This window comes from Oncorhynchus masou, chromosome 29 (genome assembly GCF_036934945.1).
Source record: "Oncorhynchus masou masou isolate Uvic2021 chromosome 29, UVic_Omas_1.1, whole genome shotgun sequence".
Lineage (NCBI taxonomy): Eukaryota > Metazoa > Chordata > Actinopteri > Salmoniformes > Salmonidae > Oncorhynchus > Oncorhynchus masou.
The window spans coordinates 8655038-8675802 of NC_088240.1; the positions used below are offsets into that span (position 1 = coordinate 8655038).

The following is a 20765-nucleotide window of genomic DNA, read 5'->3' on the forward strand; positions in this document are numbered from 1 at the left end:
TACGATCATGGAAAATGTATTATCTAAAATGTAATCAACGACGTAGGGATCAACTTGTAGTCTTACTATGTTTCTGATGCAAACCAATGAAGTCAGGGTTACCATCTGATGTAATACTGTGTTCATCCACGGGATGTCGTTATTGACACAATCACGAAGAGTTACCGGTTTACACTGGACTGGATGGGGTTGGCAGCAATGCTCTGAAATGGTGCCCGAAATCAAATGAGATAAAAATTCGTTGTCCAAAACGATAAACAAATACAACCACAACTATTATTTATGCTCTCTCTTGCTTGTAAAGATGACGTAATATATATATTTTCCCTAACCAAGTTGTGCAAGAGAGTGAAGGGACGTGACGTCATGCAGCAAATTAGCATTTTGCGGAGTATAATAGACTTTGATTGACCAGCCCGCCTTCACTTGTGTTCGGCGCCATCTGGATTGAGAATCATCTGTATCAATATACCTCCGGTGAGTGCGCAAACAAATGATTTATTGTCGTAGGGCCTGCATAGCATGTTTAACCAACTAGGTTAACTTTACAGCCATGTAGTATGTTCTGTCGTGTAGGCTAGAAATGGTCCAACCGCTGCAGTAGCCTTAAGCATAAATGCTTAATCAATATATATTGCTCAATGTATTTCTAGATGTTGAAGTTCTATTCAATAGTGTAATTGTTCTATCACTTGAAGTTGGTACCCTAGTAAGTGTTTCTTTTGAGTGAAACGTTTCAATAGTGTGGATGTTCTAACGTAGGCTACAATGTTGCCTACAAATAGTATCATGTCTTGAGTTAGGATGTGCTACAATGTCAATATGACAAAGCAAATGTGCAAATGCTGACCATTGATGGTCGATGCCACTAGTTAGCGATGCTGCCAAGCAGGGCGGTGGTTGTTAGACTACTTAGCTCTCACAGAATGGCACAATGCTGTTCTCCAGATTTGTCGCCAGTCATGAGAACACGTGCTCGTAGAATAAATTGCATAAAATAATGCAATTTTACGTTGCTTTTGTAAATCTAGGAAAGTAATGGCCTAGGTTGTATGTACTCGAATTTAGATGTGGGCTGCTTGCCCTGCCAGGGAGAATGAAAGCATTTCATCATTACCCCCCCCCCAAACACATGTGCTGTAGGGGATTGTGCTCTTTGTCTGCATTTTGGGTTTGATTTGAATGTATGAGCCTATTAAGAGTAACTATGATGGAAGCTGTGCTAAATTGTGTGCAAGGCCCATGGTTTCATAGACCAGGTTTTGTTCACATTTGCCAATCTGGAATAAATTCTTGCTTTCTCTTTTACATTGCAACCTAAATGTCTAATTGTTCAGTTTCATCTGCTGTTTGAACAGATCCTCTGCAAAGATGTCTGACAAGCCAGATCTTGCGGAAGTCTCCAACTTTGACAAGACCAAGTTGAAGAAGACCGAAACGCAGGAGAAAAACCCCTTGCCCACCAAAGAAAGTATGTTAGGTTTATTCTACGTCAAATGCTGATTCTCCTTTGAAATTGGTGTTTTACTGATAAGTTGAGACACTGTGCAAACATTAAGAACTAACCTGTTTTCACCTTCCTTGCAGCCATTGAACAGGAGAAGCAAGCAACAGCATGAAGCCCAAGCCTCCACTATGCACTGTACATTCCACGAGCATTGCCTTTATTTTCATCTCCTTTTAGCTGTATAACTGTAATCAACACCTAAGTTGCATTGTAATTGGACAAAAGCAGAAGCCTGTACAGCCTCCTCCCTAGAACCCCTCCCTCCCTTTTACATAAAGTCTGAAAGGAAACAACTACTGACTGGCAGTCTGACTAGGAGGATGTGTTGCTCGTCCCGACTCACTTCAGCGCTCGGTCACCTGTCCCTGCATCCAGCCACTTGTGGTTGTGATGAATCAGCCCAACCAGGGACCCACACTTTTGACAGTCAGTGTAGTTCAGCTTCTGGCCACCTGTGAAATGCTTTCAAAATCAAGCAGTGTTTTTGTTAATTCAATTGTTTTGTATAAGTTCAATTCTTGGAATGCACAAGTTTGTTTTGATATGCAATTAAAGAAATGTAACTGTTTGGTATTGTAATTTTCATTTTGAATATACTTGCATTTGTCTCAAGTGTCACATTGTACACCTTGTTGTTCATTACAACTCTGCAAGTGTCTAACAAATTGTGGCGATCCTTTTAGACTACTGGAATTGCCTTCTATACCGCTGAATGGCTATGCAGTCACTGTTAATCAGAATCCAAGCAATGTGTTTCAAACTGCTGGAGTGCGGTGGCAGTTGAGTCATTTAGAATGCTTCTCCAGAGCCATTTCCTGTTAGCCTTAAACTGGCTAGGTGAAGCAATCCTATTTCAGTTAAGTGCAAAGGTGCTGCTAGAAGAGAGAGACTGAGGTTTCTTTTTATGCCGGTGATGTGGCTTCACTGACGCACTAGTGGGCTTTGGTGCACTAAGTGGATGAGCCCTTGGCACAGTGCACACAACTGACCTAGAAAAGCACCATTGGCACACATCACAACTGGCTTAATGGCCTGCCTGCCCCAGCAAAACAATAAACCCTTGGTCTGGACTTGTGGTAGGAAAGCCACATTCTTAAAGGACTTATTACTTTAGTTGTGCTGGACTTGGGACATATTAAAATGGCTGTACCCACAATAGTAATTGCATAGCTTCAGTTGTACTGGATGTTCTCAATGGAGGGGGGGACCATATTGCAATGATGTATTGTCTGAATACAACAATCCCTTATCATCCAACAGGCAATTAGCATTTTGGCAATATGTTCTCACAATTTCAGAAGTTTCGCCACCAATGGAGATGGCTTGTATACTTCAGGTTTTACTAGTCATTAAACTTGTCCCCATCCATAATTTGATACAGCTATCAGCAGGTGTATAGTTAAACTGGTTAGTCTTACTGACAATCCCACTGAAAGCGTCTTAAGATCTCGAGTGTTTTCGATTTTCCCCATTCTTCCTGGACACCATGGTCTCGTACCAGATTAATTTGGTCAGGTGCTTTTGCTGCATTCAGAACTGGGAACTCTGGGACATTCTACTTCTGTCCGTTCAAGAAAACTGGGGTCTCCTGGGGGGGGGGGGGGGGCACGCTCTTGACTGCCAAATCTTTTGAATGGTCACCCAAGTCACACGTGGGCATCATTCTAGAGCTCTGACCTGAAGATCACTGTCACAATTTGACCTCCCCCCTGCCTCTTGAAGGCACTTTGGGGCAACAACCACCCAAGCCACTGCCTATTCACCCCGCTATCATCCAGAAGCTAAGGTCAGTACAGGTACATCAAAGCTGGGACCGAGAGACAAAACAGCTATCTCAAGGCCATCAGACTGTTAAACAGCCATCATTAACATTGAGTGGCACCAACAAACTGACTTAAATAGATCTCTAGCCACTTTAATAACAAATTATCACTAGTCACTTTAACAATGCCAAGTTATATGTTTACATACCCTACATAACTCATATATGTATATACTGTACTCTATACCATCTACTGCATCTTGCCTATGCCGTTCGGCCATCGCTCATCCACATATCAATATGTACATATTCTTATTCATTCCTTTACACGTGTGTATAAGGTAGTTGTGAAATTGTTAGATTACTTGTTAGATATTTCTGCATGGTTGGAACTAAAAGCTCAAGGATTTCGCTACACTTGCATTAACAGCTTCTAACCATGTATGTGTATGTGACCATTAACATCTGCTAACCGTGTGTATGTGATCAACATCTGCTAACCATGTGTATGTGATCAACATCTGCTAACCGTGTGTATGTGACCATTAACATCAGATAACCATGTGTATGTGACCATTAACATCAGATAACCATGTGTATGTGACCATTAACATCAGCTAACCATGTGTATGTGACCATTAACATCTACTAACCATGTGTATGTGACCATTAACATCTGCTAACCATGTGTATGTGACCATTAACATCTGCTAACCATGTGACCATTAACATCTGCTAACCATGAGTATGTGACCATTAACATCTGCTAACCATGTGACCATTAACATCTGCTAACCATGTGTATGTGACCATTAACATCTGCTAACCATGTGTATGTGACCATTAACATCTGCTAACCATGTAACCATTAACATCTGCTAACCATGTGTATGTGATCATTAACATCTGCTAACCATGTGTATGTGACCATTAACATCTGCTAACCATGTGTATGTGACCATAAACATCTGCTAACCATGTGACCATTAACATCTGCTAACCATGTGACCATTAACATCTGCTAACCATGTGACCATTAACATCTGCTAACCGTGTGTATGTGACCATTGACATCTGTTAACCATGTGTATGTGACCATTAACATCTGCTAACCATGTGTATGTGACCATTAACATCTGCTAACCGTGTGTATGTGACCATTAACACCTGCTAACCATGTGTATGTGACCATTAACATCTGCTAACCGTGTGTATGTGACCATTAACATCTGCTAACCGTGTGTATGTGACCATTAACATCTGCTAACCATGTGTATGTGACCATTAACACCTGCTAACCGTGTGACCATTAACACCTGCTAACCATGTGTATGTGACCATTAACATCTGCTAACCATGTGTATGTGACCATTAACACCTGCTAACCGTGTGACCATTAACACCTGCTAACCATGTGTATGTGACCATTAACATCTGCTAACCATGTGTATGTGACCATTAACATCTGCTAACCATTTGTATGTGACCATTAACACCTGCTAACCGTGTGACCATTAACACCTGCTAACCATGTGTATGTGACCATTAACATCTGCTAACCATGTGTATGTGACCATTAACACCTGCTAACCATGTGTATGTGACCATTAACACCTGCTAACCGTGTGACCATTAACACCTGCTAACCATGTGTATGTGACCATTAACACCTGCTAACCATGTGTATGTGACCATTAACATCTGCTAACCATGTGTATGTGACCATTAACATCTGCTAACCATTTGTATGTGACCATTAACACCTGCTAACCGTGTGACCATTAACACCTGCTAACCATGTGTATGTGACCATTAACATCTGCTAACCATGTGTATGTGACCATTAACATCTGCTAACCATGTGTATGTGACCATTAACACCTGCTAACCGTGTGACCATTAACACCTGCTAACCATGTGTATGTGACCATTAACACCTGCTAACCATGTGTATGTGACCATTAACATCTGCTAACCATGTGTATGTGACCATTAACATCTGCTAAACATTTGTATGTGACCATTAACACCTGCTAACCGTGTGACCATTAACACCTGCTAACCATGTGTATGTGACCATTAACACCTGCTAACCGTGTGACCATTAACACCTGCTAACCATATGTATGTGACCATTAACATCTGCTAACCATGTGTATGTGACCATTACAATTGGATTTGATTTGATGACAACTCCCAATGAGAAATGAAACGTACTGTAGAAACGTAATCATGCACAACATAGGCTGTGTTTACACAGGCAGCCTAATTCTGATCTTTTGCCCAAAGATTTTGCCCATATGATTAGTGAAAAGACCAGTTAGTGGCTAAAGATATCAGTTTGTCTGCCTGTGTAATGTGGGAATTTTGACTCATCAACTCGGGCAGATTACAGCCTCTGCTAATGATGCCCCAAAGACACTGTCTACCCTCATCAAGCTGTACTGATGATGTCCCCAAATACACTGTCTTCCCTCATCAAGCTGTAATCATGTCCCCAAACACAGTGTCTGTCTCCCCTCATCAAGCTGTAATGATGTCCCCAAATACGCTGTCTTCCCTCATCAAGCTGTAATGATGTACCCAAATACACTGTCTTCCCTCATCAATCTGTAATGATGTCCCCAAACACATTGTCTGTCTCCCCTCATCAATCTGTAATGATGTCCCCAAAGACAGTGTCTGTCTCCCCTCATCAAGCTGTAATGATGTCCCCAAAGACAGTGTCTTCCCTCATCAAGCTGTAATCATGTCCCCAAAGACATTGTCTGTCTCCCCTCATCAAGCTGTAATGATGTCCCCAAAGACAGTGTCTTCCCTCATCAAGCTGTAATGATGTCCCCAAAGACAGTGTCTTCCCTCATCAAGCTGTAATGATGTCCCCAAAGACAGATTCTGTCTTCCCTCATCAAGCTGTAATGATGTCCCCAAAGACAGTGTCTTCCCTCATCAAGCTGTAATCATGTCCCCAAAGACATTGTCTGTCTTCCCTCATCAAGCTGTAATGATGTCCCCAAAGACAGTGTCTGTCTCCCCTCATCAAGCTGTAATGATGTCCCCAAATACATTGTCTCCCCTCATCAAGCTGTAATGATGTCCCCAAATACATTGTCTGTCTCCCCTCATCAAGCTGTAATGATGTCCCCAAATACACTGTCTTCCCTCATCAAGCTGTAATCATGTCCCCAAAGACATTGTCTGTCTCCCCTCATCAAGCTGTAATGATGTCCCCAAATACACTGTCTTCCCTCATCAAGCTGTAATCATGTCCCCAAAGACATTGTCTGTCTCCCCTCATCAAGCTGTAATGATGTCCCCAAACACAGTGTCTGTCTCCCATCAAGCTGTAATGATGTCCCCAAATACGCTGTCCCCAAAGACAGTGTCTGTCTCCCCTCATCAATCTGTAATGATGTCCCCAAAGACATTGTCTGTCTCCCCTCATCAAGCTGTAATGATGTCCCCAAACACAGTGTCTGTCTCCCCTCATCAAGCTGTAATGATGTCCCCAAACACAGTGTCTGTCTCCCCTCATCAAGCTGTAATGATGTCCCCAAACACAGTGTCTGTCTCCCCTCATCAAGCTGTAATGATGTCCCCAAAGACATGTCCCCAAAGACATATTCTGTCTCCCTCATCAAGCTGTAATGATGTTCCCAAAGACAGATTCTGTCTTCCCTCATCAGGCTGTAATGATGTCCCCAAAGACATTGTCTGTCTCCCCTCATCATGCTGTAATGATGTCCCCAAAGACAGTGTCTGTCTCCCCTCATCATGCTGTAATGATGTCCCCAAACACAGTGTCTGTCTCCCCTCATCAAGCTGTAATGATGTCCCCAAATACACTGTCTTCCCTCATCAAGCTGTAATCATGTCCCCAAAGACATTGTTTGTCTCCCCTCATCAAGCTGTAATGATGTCCCCAAAGACATTGTCTGTCTCTCCCTCATCAAGCTGTAATGATGTCCCCAAATACAGATTCTGTCTCCCCTCATCAAGCTGTAATGATGTCCCCAAAGACAGTGTCTGTCTCCCCTCATCAAGCTGTAATGATGTCCCCAAACACAGTGTCTGTCTCCCCTCATCAAGCTGTAATGATGTTCCCAAACACAGTGTCTGTCTCCCCTCATCAAGCTGTAATGATGTCCCCAAATACACTGTCTTCCCTCATCAAGCTGTAATCATGTCCCCAAAGACATTGTCTGTCTCCCCTCATCAAGCTGTAATGATGTCCCCAAATACACTGTCTTCCCTCATCAAGCTGTAATCATGTCCCCAAAGACATTGTCTGTCTCCCCTCATCAAGCTGTAATGATGTCCCCAAACACAGTGTCTGTCTCCCCTCATCAAGCTGTAATGATGTCCCCAAATACGCTGTCTTCCCTCATCAAGCTGTAATGATGTCCCCAAAGACAGTGTCTGTCTCCCCTCATCAATCTGTAATGATGTCCCCAAAGACATTGTCTGTCTCCCCTCATCAAGCTGTAATGATGTCCCCAAACACAGTGTCTGTCTTCCCTCATCAAGCTGTAATCCCCATGTCCCCAAAGCTGTACATTGTCTGTCTCCCCTCATCAAGCTGTAATGATGTCCCCAAATCAAGCTGTAATGATGTCCCCAAAGACAGTGTCTTCCCTCATCAATCTGTAATGATGTCCCCAAAGACATTGTCTGTCTCCCCTCATCAAGCTGTAATGATGTGTCCTCCATCAAGCTGTAATGATGTCCCCAAACACAGTGTCTGTCTCCCCTCATCAAGCTGTAATGATGTCCCCAAACACAGTGTCTGTCTCCCCTCATCAAGCTGTAATGATGTCCCCAAAGACATATTCTGTCTCCCCTCATCAAGCTGTAATGATGTTCCCAAAGACAGATTCTGTCTTCCCTCATCAGGCTGTAATGATGTCCCCAAAGACATTGTCTGTCTCCCCTCATCATGCTGTAATGATGTCCCCAAAGACAGTGTCTGTCTCCCCTCATCATGCTGTAATGATGTCCCCAAACACAGTGTCTGTCTCCCCTCATCAAGCTGTAATGATGTCCCCAAATACACTGTCTTCCCTCATCAAGCTGTAATCATGTCCCCAAAGACATTGTTTGTCTCCCCTCATCAAGCTGTAATGATGTCCCCAAAGACATTGTCTGTCTCCCCTCATCAAGCTGTAATGATGTCCCCAAATACCCTGTCTCCCCTCATCAATCTGTAATGATGTCCCCAAAGACAGTGTCTGTCTCCCCTCATCAAGCTGTAATGATGTCCCCAAACACAGTGCCTGTCTCCCCTCATCAAGCTGTAATGATGTTCCCAAACACAGTGTCTGTCTCCCCTCATCAAGCTGTAATGATGTCCCCAAATACACTGTCTTCCCTCATCAAGCTGTAATCATGTCCCCAAAGACATTGTCTGTCTCCCCTCATCAAGCTGTAATGATGTCCCCAAATACACTGTCTTCCCTCATCAAGCTGTAATCATGTCCCCAAAGACATTGTCTGTCTCCCCTCATCAAGCTGTAATGATGTCCCCAAACACAGTGTCTGTCTCCCCTCATCAAGCTGTAATGATGTCCCCAAAGACAGATTCTGTCTCCCCTCATCAAGCTGTAATGATGTCCCCAAAGACAGATTCTGTCTTCCCTCATCAAGCTGTAATGATGTCCCCAAAGACATTGTCTGTCTCCCCTCATCAAGCTGTAATGATGTCCCCAAATACAGTGTCTGTCTCCCCTCATCAAGCTGTAATGATGTCCCCAAAGACAGTGTCTGTCTCCCCTCATCAAGCTGTAATGATGTCCCCAAAGACAGTGTCTGTCTCCCCTCATCAAGCTGTAATGATGTCCCCAAAGACAGTTTCTGTCTCCCCTCATCAAGCTGTAATGATGTCCCCAAAGACAGTGTCTGTCTCCCCTCATCAAGCTGTAATGATGTCCCCAAACACAGTGTCTGTCTTCCCTCATCAAGCTGTAATGATGTCCCCAAAGACATTGTCTGTCTCCCCTCATCATGCTGTAATGATGCGATATATTATTTCACCTTTATTTAATTAACTCAGCTAGTTGAGAACAAGTTCTCGTTTGCAACTGCAACCTGGCCAAGATAAAGTAAAGCAGTACGACACATACATTAACACAGAGTTAGTTACACATGGAATTGACAAACATACAGTCAATAATACAGTAGAAAAAGTATATATACAGTATGTGCAAATGAGGGAGGTAAGGCAATAAATAGGCCGTGGTGGCGAAGTAATTACAATATAGCAATGAAACACTGGAATGGTAGATGTGCAAAAGATGAATGTGCAAGTAGAGATACTGGGGTGCAAAGGAGCTAGATAAAAAAATAACTATAGTATGGGGATGAGGTAGTTGGATGGCCTATTTACAGATGGGCTATGTACAGGTGCAGTTATCTGTAAGATGCTCTGACAGCTGGTGCTTAAAGTTAGAGAGGGAGATATGAGTCTCCAGCTTACGTGGGTTTTGCAGTTCGTTCCAGTGCAGAGAACTGGAAGGAAAGGCAGCCAAAGGATGAATTGGCTTTGGGGATGACCAGTGTGATATACCTGCTAGAGCGCGTGCTACGGGTGGGCGCTGATATGGTGACCAGTGAGCTGAGATAAGGCGGGGCTTTACATAGCAGAGACTTGTAGATGACCTGGAGCCAGTGGGTTTGGCGATGAGTATGAAGCGAGGACCAGCCAATGAGAGCATACAGGTCGCAGTGGCGGGTAGTATATGGGGCTTTGGTGACAAAACGGATGGCACTGTGATAGACTGCATCCAATTTGTTGGAGGCTATTTTGTAAATGACATCGCCAAAGTCGAGGATCGGTAGGATGGTCAGTTTTACGAGGGCATGTTTGGCAGCATGAGTGAAGGATGCTTTGTTGCGAAATAGGAAGCTGATTTTTATATTTAATTTTGGAATGCAGATGCTGAATTTGAGTCTGGACGGAGAGTTTACAGTCTAACCAGACACCTGTGTCTGGTTAAACTGTCAAGCTGTAATGATGTCCCCAAACACAGTGTCTGTCTACCCTCATCATGCTGTAATGATGTCCCCAAAGACAGTGTCTGTCTCCCCTCATCAAGCTGTAATGATGTCCCCAAACACAGTGTCTGTCTCCCCTCATCATGATATTATCTCATGAAACTCCTCCCACCATGACTAAGGCCAGAACAACATGTTGTTCTCTGACCTGGGTTTTATAGTGGAGGAATCCATATCTTTTTTTGCACAAGTCAGGAACATCCTGAGGCTGAGACCCCCCACCCCCTCCCCACAGACTCTCAGCATAGAGTAGTATAGCATAACATAGAACAGTAAAAACCAGCCCACTATAGTTATAACCCCCCCCACCCCCTCCCCACAGACTCTCAGCATAGAGTAGTATAGCATAACATAGAACAGTAAAAACCAGCCCACTATAGTTATAACCCCCCCACCCCCTCCCCACAGACTCTCAGCATAGAGTAGTATAGCATAACATAGAACAGTAAAAACCAGCCCACTATAGTTATAACCCCCCCACCCCCTCCCCACAGACTCTCAGCATAGAGTAGTATAGCATAACATAGAACAGTAAAAACCAGCCCACTATAGTTATAACCCCCCCACCCCCTCCCCACAGACTCTCAGCATAGAGTAGTATAGCATAACATAGAACAGTAAAAACCAGCCCACTATAGTTATAACCCCCCACCCCCCCCCACAGACTCTCAGCATAGAGTAGTATAGCATAACATAGAACAGTAAAAACCAGCCCACTATAGTTATAACCCCCCCCACCCCCTCCCCACAGACTCTCAGCATAGAGTAGTATAGCATAACATAGAACAGTAAAAACCAGCCCACTATAGTTATAACCCCCCACCCCCTCCCCACAGACTCTCAGCATAGAGTAGTATAGCATAACATAGAACAGTAAAAACCAGCCCACTATAGTTATAACCCCCCCACCCCCTCCCCACAGACTCTCAGCATAGAGTAGTATAGCATAACATAGAACAGTAAAAACCAGCCCACTATAGTTATAACCCCCCACCCCCTCCCCACAGACTCTCAGCATAGAGTAGTATAGCATAACATAGAACAGTAAAAACCAGCCCACTATAGTTATAACCCCCCCCCCACCCCCTCCCCACAGACTCTCAGCATAGAGTAGTATAGCATAACATAGAACAGTAAAAACCAGCCCACTATAGTTATAACCCCCCACCCCCTCCCCACAGACTCTCAGCATAGAGTAGTATAGCATAACATAGAACAGTAAAAACCAGCCCACTATAGTTATAACCCCCCCACCCCCTCCCCACAGACTCTCAGCATAGAGTAGTATAGCATAACATAGAACAGTAAAAACCAGCCCACTATAGTTATAACCCCCCCCACCCCCTCCCCACAGACTCTCAGCATAGAGTAGTATAGCATAACATAGAACAGTAAAAACCAGCCCACTATAGTTATAACCCCCCCCACCCCCTCCCCACAGACTCTCAGCATAGAGTAGTATAGCATAACATAGAACAGTAAAAACCAGCCCACTATAGTTATAACCCCCCCACCCCCTCCCCACAGACTCTCAGCATAGAGTAGTATAGCATAACATAGAACAGTAAAAACCAGCCCACTATAGTTATAACCCCCCCACCCCCTCCCCACAGACTCTCAGCATAGAGTAGTATAGCATAACATAGAACAGTAAAAACCAGCCCACTATAGTTATAACCCCCCCACCCCCTCCCCACAGACTCTCAGCATAGAGTAGTATAGCATAACATAGAACAGTAAAAACCAGCCAACTATAGTTATAACCCCCCCACCCCCCCCCCCCCCCCCACAGACTCTCAGCATAGAGTAGTATAGCATAACATAGAACAGTAAAAACCAGCCCACTATAGTTATAACCCCCCACCCCCTCCCCACAGACTCTCAGCATAGAGTAGTATAGCATAACATAGAACAGTAAAAACCAGCCAACTATAGTTATAACCCCCCACCCCCTCCCCACAGACTCTCAGCATAGAGTAGTATAGCATAACATAGAACAGTAAAAACCAGCCAACTATAGTTATAACCCCCCACCCCCTCCCCACAGACTCTCAGCATAGAGTAGTATAGCATAACATAGAACAGTAAAAACCAGCCCACTATAGTTATAACCCCCCCCCCACCCCCTCCCCACAGACTCTCAGCATAGAGTAGTATAGCATAACATAGAACAGTAAAAACCAGCCCACTATAGTTATAACCCCCCCACCCCCTCCCCACAGACTCTCAGCATAGAGTAGTATAGCATAACATAGAACAGTAAAAACCAGCCAACTATAGTTATAACCTCAACACAGTCTGAACCAGCCCACTATAGTTATAACCTAAACACAGTCTGATCCAGCCCACTATAGTTATAACCTCAACACAGTCTGATCCAGCCCATTATAGTTATAACCTCAACACAGTCTGATCCAGCCCACTATAGTTATAACCTCAACACAGTCTGAACCAGCCCACTATAGTTATAACCTCAACACAGTCTGATCCAGCCCACTATAGTTATAACCTCAACACAGTCTGATCCAGCCCACTATAGTTATAACCTCAACACAGTCTGAACCAGCCCACTATAGTTATAACCTAAACACAGTCTGAACCAGCCCACTATAGTTATAACCTAAACACAGTCTGAACCAGCCCATTATAGTTATAACCTAAACACAGTCTGATCCAGCCCACTATAGTTATAACCTCAACACAGTCTGATCCAGCCCATTATAGTTATAACCTCAACACAGTCTGATCCAGCCCACTATAGTTATAACCTCAACACAGTCTGATCCAGCCCACTATAGTTATAATCTCAACACAGTCTGATCCAGCCCACTATAGTTATAACCTCAACACAGTCTGATCCAGCCCACTTTAGTTATAACCTCAACACAGTCTGATCCAGCCCACTATAGTTAAAACCTCAACACAGTCTGATCCAGCCCACTATAGTTATAACCTCAACACAGTCTGATCCAGCCCACTATAGTTATAACCTCAACACAGTCTGATCCAGCCCATTATAGTTATAACCTAAACACAGTCTGATCCAGCCCACTATAGTTATAACCTCAACACAGTCTGATCCAGCCCACTTTAGTTATAACCTCAACACAGTCTGATCCAGCCCACTATAGTTATAACCTAAACACAGTCTGATCCAGCCCATTATAGTTATAACCTCAACACAGTCTGATCCAGCCCACTATAGTTATAACCCCCCCCCCCCCCACTTCCCAGTCTGCCTCCAGCTGTGCTGCAGCTATCTCAGACAGTCATCTGACATAGGCACAATGAGAGGCTCCCCCTCCGCTGTCATCACATCGTCCAACTCCCCAAACACTCTCTTGGACAAGACTACTGCATGTCCGAGTGTGGAGGAGGGGGTGCTGTCTCCCCATGCAAGCTATTACACCCACCCACATACACCCATACATACACACACCCACACACATACACACACACACCCACACACACCCACACACATATCCACCCACACATACACACACTCACACATACACCCACACATACACACCCACACATACACACATACACACATACACACACACCCACACACATACCCACCCACATACACATACCCACCCACCCACACATACACACACCCACCCACATACCCACCCACACCCACACATATGCACATCCACACACTACCCCCCCCCCCCCCACACACACCCATACACACACCCACACATACACACACCCACCCACATACCCACCCACACCCACACATATGCACATCCACACACTACCCCCCCCCCCACACACACCCATACACACACCCACACATACACACCCACCCACATACCCACACACACACACACCCACAAACAGAGATTGGGGTTTAAGGTAAGAGATATGAGCAGCCTGATAAAATAGAGCACCAGGAAAGATGCTGACATCTGCACTGTGGACAGATACAGTGATGATGCATTTGACTGCCTGTTGCATTAGTTATTTAGGAGCTGGAGCAGTGTAGACCGTTACACACTCCATTGAGCAGGCTTTCACTATAGGTATTCCTACGGGAGGAAATGTTATGACACACACGGGCAGGCAGAGAGTGTCGTTTTCTGTGTCTACCGTGGCCGTGTGACGACCTGCTCTGTAATGAGGGGTGACGGGTACACAGGTGACCGCTACCTGAACCTAATCCAAGGTGACAAGCGCTGGCCGACAGCCTCTAGGTCACGTGCTAACGCAGGTGCGGCCTCTGTGCTGTAAAGGGAAATACAAACAAGTTTGAACTCTCCTCCTTGTGCCCGAATTGATTCGGGTTTCTTACAGTCAAGCTATATGCTCGTGTCAAATCCAATTGGAGAATCTGGATAAGTATCTTCTTCTCATCTGCTGATTCTGTCAGCAATGACATCATCTTCCTCTGTGGATATTCATGTGACCCAATCAATGCATCTATCTCGTATTGATTACGTATACGTTGGGAGACTGTGACACAAATACACAGAAACGTCACTATGTTGATGTCTTTACTGGCAACAGATTATGGTCCGACGTTAGATAATGACTGACCGTTACAAAATGGAAAGCCCAGTGTTTTTGCTGAGTATAAGAGTTTAACTCTTGATCTCAGTGCTCTGATTTTTCAAAGCCTGTATTTAGAGGAGTCGGAGTGGGTGTGTCCTTTCTCCTCGGGCACAAGACAGATGATAATTGCCCCCATGGCAGATATACTGTGACGCATCTCGTCTCTGTGAATGGAGGAGTCTGCTAAGGCCTGGCCCCTGGCCATCTGCTAGCTAAAGGGGTGAGTGTGGAGCAGCATTAGTGGACTTGTTTAGTGGCTGAGAAAAAAATAGGTCCTTTGTGTCCTACCCTCTCCGGGCTGCATCTTCTCTCTCTCTTTCTCTCTCTCATTCTCTCATTCTCTCTCGTTCTCTTTCTCTCTCTCCTTCTCTCACCCTTTCTGTCCGTCTCTCTCTCTCTCTCTCTCTCTCTCTCTCTCTCTCTCTCTCTCTCGTTCTCTCTCTTTCTCTCATTCTCTCTCTCTCTCTCTCTCTCTCTCTCTCTCTCTCTCTCTCTCTCTCACTCTTTCTCTCTCTCTCTCTCTCAATTTCATTTTAAGGGGTTTTATTGGCACGAGAAACAGGTAGCCTAGTGGTTAGAGCGTTGGACTAAAAACCGAAAGGTTGCAAGATTAAATCCCTGAGCTGACAAGGTAAACATCTGTCGTTCTGCCCCTGAACAAGGCAGTTAACCCACTGTTCCTAGGCTGTCATTGAAAATAATGAGTTGTTCTTAAACTGACTTGCCTAATTAAATAAAGTTTTATATATGTTTTATATATGTTATATATATGTGTGTTTACATTGCCAAAGCAAGTGAAATCGATAACAAATAAAAGTGAAATAAACAATACAAAATTAGCAGTAAACATTACACTCAAAAAAGTTCCCAAAAAATAAAGACACTTCAAATGTCATATTATGTCTATATACTGTGTTGTAATGATGTGCAAATAGTTCAAGTACAAAAGGGAAAATAAATATGGGTTGTAATTGCAACTGTATTTGTACTTCACTGGTTGCACTTTTCTTGTGGCAACAGGTCACAAATGTAGCTGTTGTGGTGGCACACTGTGGTATTTCACCCAGTAGATATGGGAGTTTATCAAAATTGGATTTGTTTTCAAATTCTTTGTGGGTCTGTGTCATCTGAGGGAAATATGTGTCTCTGATATGGTCATACATTTGGCAGGAGGTTAGGAAGTGCCGCTCAGTTTCCACCTCATTTTGTGAGCAGTGTGCACATAGCCTGTCTTCTCTTGAGAGCCAGGTCTGCCTACGGCGGCCATTCTCAGTAGCAAAGCTTTCTTTAAGTTTGGGTCAGTCACAGTGGCCAGGTATTCTGCCACTGTGTACCCTCTGTTTAGGGCCAAATAGCATTCTAGTTGGCTCTGTTTTTTATAAATTCTTTCCAATGTGTCAAGTAATTATCTTTTAGTTTTCTCGTGATTTGGTTGCGTCTAATTGTGTTGCTGTCCTGGAGCTCTGTGGGGTCTATTTGTGTTTGTGAACAGATCCCCGGGACCAGCTTGCTTAGAGGGCTCTTCTCCAGGTTAATTTCTCTGTAGGTGATGGCTTTTTTAAGGAAGGTTTGGGAATCACTTCCTTATAGGTGGTTGTATAATTTAATGGCCCTTTTTTGGATTTTGATAATTAGCGGGTATCGGCCTAATTCTGCTCTGAATGCATTAATTGATGTTTTACGTTGTACACAGAGGATATTTCTTGCAGAATTCTGCATGCAGAGTCTCAACAACCAAAAAATGGGACAAATGGTGTTTGTCCCATTTTGTGATTTCTCTGTTGGTGAGCGGACCCCAGACCATAAAGGGCAGTGGGTCCTATAACTGATTAAAATTATAATCTGGCGAAATTATTTTAGCCAGATTATAATTGGTATGTCAAATTTGAGGTTCCTTTCGATGGCATAGAAGGCCCTTCTTGCCTTGTCTCTCAGATCATTCACAGCGTTGTGGAAGATACGTGTGGCACTGATGTTTAGGCCAAGGTATAAATTTGTTTGTTTTACCTTTAATTAACTAGGCAAGTCAGTTAAGAACAAGTTCTTATTTTCAATGACAGCCTAGGAAGAGTGGGTTAACTGCCTGTTCAGGGGCAGAACGACAGATTTGTACCTTGTCAGCTCGGGGGTTTGAACTTGCAACCTTCCGGTTATTAGTCCAACGCTCTAACCACTAGGCTACCCTACCGCCCCAGATGGCCTTCTGGCTCCTCACTTTGGGCCACGTTCATCACAATCACCTCTATGTGTGTGCAAAAGTATTCACTCCCCTTGGCGTTTTCCCTATTTTGTTGCATTACAACCTGTAATTTAGATGGATTTTTATTTGGATTTCATGTAATGGACATACACAAAGTAGTCCAAACTGGTGAAGTGAAAAAAAAAAATATATATATATATATATATATATATTGTGTCAAAAATTCTAAAACAATATTTTTTTAAATAGAAAAGTGGTGCGTGCATACAGTATGTATTCACCCGGTTTGCTATGAAGCCCCTAAATAAGATCTGGTGCAACCAATTACCTTCAGAAGTCACACAATTAGTTAAATAAAGTCCACCTGTGTGCAATCTAAGTGTCACATGATCTGTCACATGATCTCAGTATATATACACCTGTTCTGAAAGGCCCCAGAGTCTGCAACACAACAGCTTGCTTGGGGCACCACCAAGCAAGCGGTACAATGGAGCCCAAGGAGCTCTCCAAAGGGGATACCACGTCAGCTACAGATGCTGCCACCCATCTGTGCCCTTCATTAACACTAATAAATTGACTAACTGCTCACTGTATCAAAACACTTTCCAAAGACATATAATTTTTCAAATAGCCCATGTCAATACTGGCCATGGCGATGTTGTGATTTTACTCATACAGTATGTGCCATTTGCCATTTCAATGACTACATATTCTACAATAACTTTTAGCTTTAGCTACTGCACCTGAGTAGTATTTATGTATAGCTGATTCAGACCATTCTAAGAGTGAAGGATGATTTTATCTTGGCATCCAGGTATGGAGGGAATAAATGAGCCCATATAGTTAAACGGTTGCTGCTTCTCAGTAAGAAATCTGCCCCAGAGTGCTCCTTCAGCCAACCCCAACAGTTAATAAACTGTTAGAATGTGCCCAATGGTGTCCAATGTCCCTCCATTGAACAGCATCCACAAAAGGCTAATCCGTTGTAGTGTCAAACTAATAGGATTTTAACCTGACAGGGTAACGTAATCTCCCCCTCTGTCCTCTGGGCTCCTTCCCTCCCTCATCCTCTGATGTTTTCATGGACTTCTCTGGACTGTGATGTCATCGCCATTATGGTGTCTGCATCGTGGAGGACACACACACATACACACACACATAGAGAAGGAGAGGTGATTGTGATGAACGTGGCCCAAAGTGAGGGCCCAGAAGGCCATCTGTCAGTGTTGTGATGGGAAGGCACTTGCCTCTCTGCCTGCTGGACTGGCTGTGGGCTGCAGCTCAGCTCTCTCTCTGGGAGGAACACAGATGTCTTTGAGTCCCTGGGTGCCTCAGCCTGATCCTCATGACGGCTGGAGTGTAAATCTAATCAAGGGCTTTGAGAGTCATATACTAGCTGCTGCAGTTACTGTACTATACTGTATTCTGTGTACCGTATTCCGGGTTCCGGTTTCTGTATTCTCCATCCTGTAATGTAGGTATACTACCCTCTCAATTCTCATCTTCACAGAATTATAATTATATAATTATTTGATCCTTTTCATTTAAAATGAATGGCTTTGCTTCATACTTGACAATATTCTTATTCTGAAAGTTTAGCATTAAAATAGTGCAGAATGATTCAAAATCCACAACAAACTCTATCAGCCATCAAATACAATACACCCACAAACCATAAATAAATGAAATAGTACAATTCATTCATGTAAGGACATGCAGATACTTTCACCGCCAGCACCAGCGAGTCATTTTCTGAACAGGAAACACTACTGGGTGAATAAGGGCTAGCTGGTTCCTACAGGAAGTTGCAAAAGCCACCAGAATAGCTGCAGCTAGCAGCCTCTGTGGTGCTGAACACATCTCTGTCTCTGTGTTCAGCCTCAAAGCTGAATCGCCAGGTCCCTCTTTCTCTCTCTGTTTCCATGGTAGCAGACAGGTGCTTATGGCTCATAACACCCCCTGCCTCTTACAGAGACTGGTGCTGTTCACAATTCTAAATCAATGAGCTTTGGTTGTAAGGACACAAAGAAACAATTATGTCCTAAAGCAACCAAGAGAAAGCTGTTGGACCTTTTTTTTCTGTATAAAAATACTGCAGATTCATCCATGGCTGACCGAATAAGATAATCATAATTCCGTCCACATTTCTCTGCTGGTGTTCCTTTCACCACTCAGAAAATGTGTTATAGGTCAGACACATTCAAAGTCATTTATCATATTTAATCAAAATATTTGTCATATCACTATTGGGCTTGAGAAATTGTTGTTCTATTTCTGGCACTGTTCTACTGTTGCATGTTGGTAACAATGTGAGAGCATGTTGCTCTATGGCCCATTTTCAGTAGCTCATTTGTCAGGAAGTTAGTTCCTCATTACTGATTAAGGTTCCTTTTTATGACTTGCAGTCAGTCAGCAGACAGGCACTCTGCTATTGGTCTTCACACAGCAGTCCTTCTTTACAGAGATGTCCCAAATAAACCAAGACAGATGATCAAGTGTGATCGTACAGTGCTATAAGCTTCAGGGAGACAATCCGTATTTATTAACCCAACAACTGATGTTAGCATCATATGACAAGATGTCCACTTAATTCATCGTATTGTAGGACCATCTATGGCTGTTTAAATATTCTGTCATTAATAAATCGAATAACAACCGTATAAAGTAAGTTATTATGATTTGAATAGCAGATCATTTGTGAGGTCTTATGAACATAAATTGTCTCTGCATGAGAGAGACACAGCAGTAGTTATATAGGATGATCCTTGACTAGAATAGAGTAGATACATATGAAGTGGACAGCAGTAGTTATATAGGATGATCCTTGACTACAATACAGTAGATACATATGAAGTGGACAGCAGTAGTTATATAGGATGATCCTTGACTACAATACAGTAGATACATATGAAGTGGACAGCAGTAGTTATATAGGATGAACCGTGACTAGAATACAGTAGATACATATGAAGTGGACAGCAGTAGTTATATAGGATGATCCTTGACTACAATACAGTAGATACATATGAAGTGGACAGCAGTAGTTATATAGGATGATCCTTGACTACAATACAGTAGATACATATGAAGTGGACTTCAGTAGTTATATAGGATGAACCTTGACTACAATACAGTAGATACATATGAAGTGGACAGCAGTAGTTATATAGGATGAACCTTGACTACAATACAGTAGATACATATGAAGTGGACAGCAGTAGTTATATAGGATGAACCTTGACTACAATACAGTAGATACATATGAAGTGGACAGCAGTAGTTATATAGGATGAACCTTGACTACAATACAGTAGATACATATGAAGTGGACAGCAGTAGTTATATAGGATGAACCTTGACTACAATACAGTAGATACATATGAAGTGGACAGCAGTAGTTATATAGGATGAACCTTGACTACAATACAGTAGATACATATGAAGTGGACAGCAGTAGTTATATAGGATGAACCTTGACTACAATACAGTAGATACATATGAAGTGGACAGCAGTAGTTATATAGGATGAACCTTGACTACAATACAGTAGATACATATGAAGTGGACAGCAGTAGTTATATAGGATGAACCTTGACTACAATACAGTAGATACATATGAAGTGGACAGCAGTAGTTATATAGGATGAACCTTGACTACAATACAGTAGATACATATGAAGTGGACAGCA

At 43.2% G+C, this 20765-nt stretch overlaps 1 protein-coding gene across 1 annotated transcript; it reads left to right on the top strand.

Moving 5' to 3' along the window:
• The first annotated feature begins 369 nt into the window (after positions 1-369).
• Positions 370-2075, top strand: tmsb4x (thymosin beta 4 X-linked). Its single transcript, XM_064943938.1, has 3 exons — positions 370-477; positions 1359-1471; positions 1588-2075. The coding sequence occupies exons 2-3, from the start codon at positions 1372-1374 to the stop codon at positions 1617-1619; spliced, it is 132 nt and encodes a 43-aa protein (XP_064800010.1). The 5' UTR covers positions 370-477; positions 1359-1371; the 3' UTR covers positions 1620-2075.
• The last annotated feature ends 18690 nt before the right edge of the window (positions 2076-20765 follow it).

Bases quoted from the DNA above. Each gene is read 5' to 3' on its own strand.
- tmsb4x (XM_064943938.1), top strand. From the start codon at position 1,372: ATGTCTGACAAGCCAGATCTTGCGGAAGTCTCCAACTTTGACAAGACC. The intron at 1,472-1,587 runs GTATGTTAGGTT...CCTTCCTTGCAG, and splicing joins CCCCTTGCCCACCAAAGAAA to CCATTGAACAGGAGAAGCAA.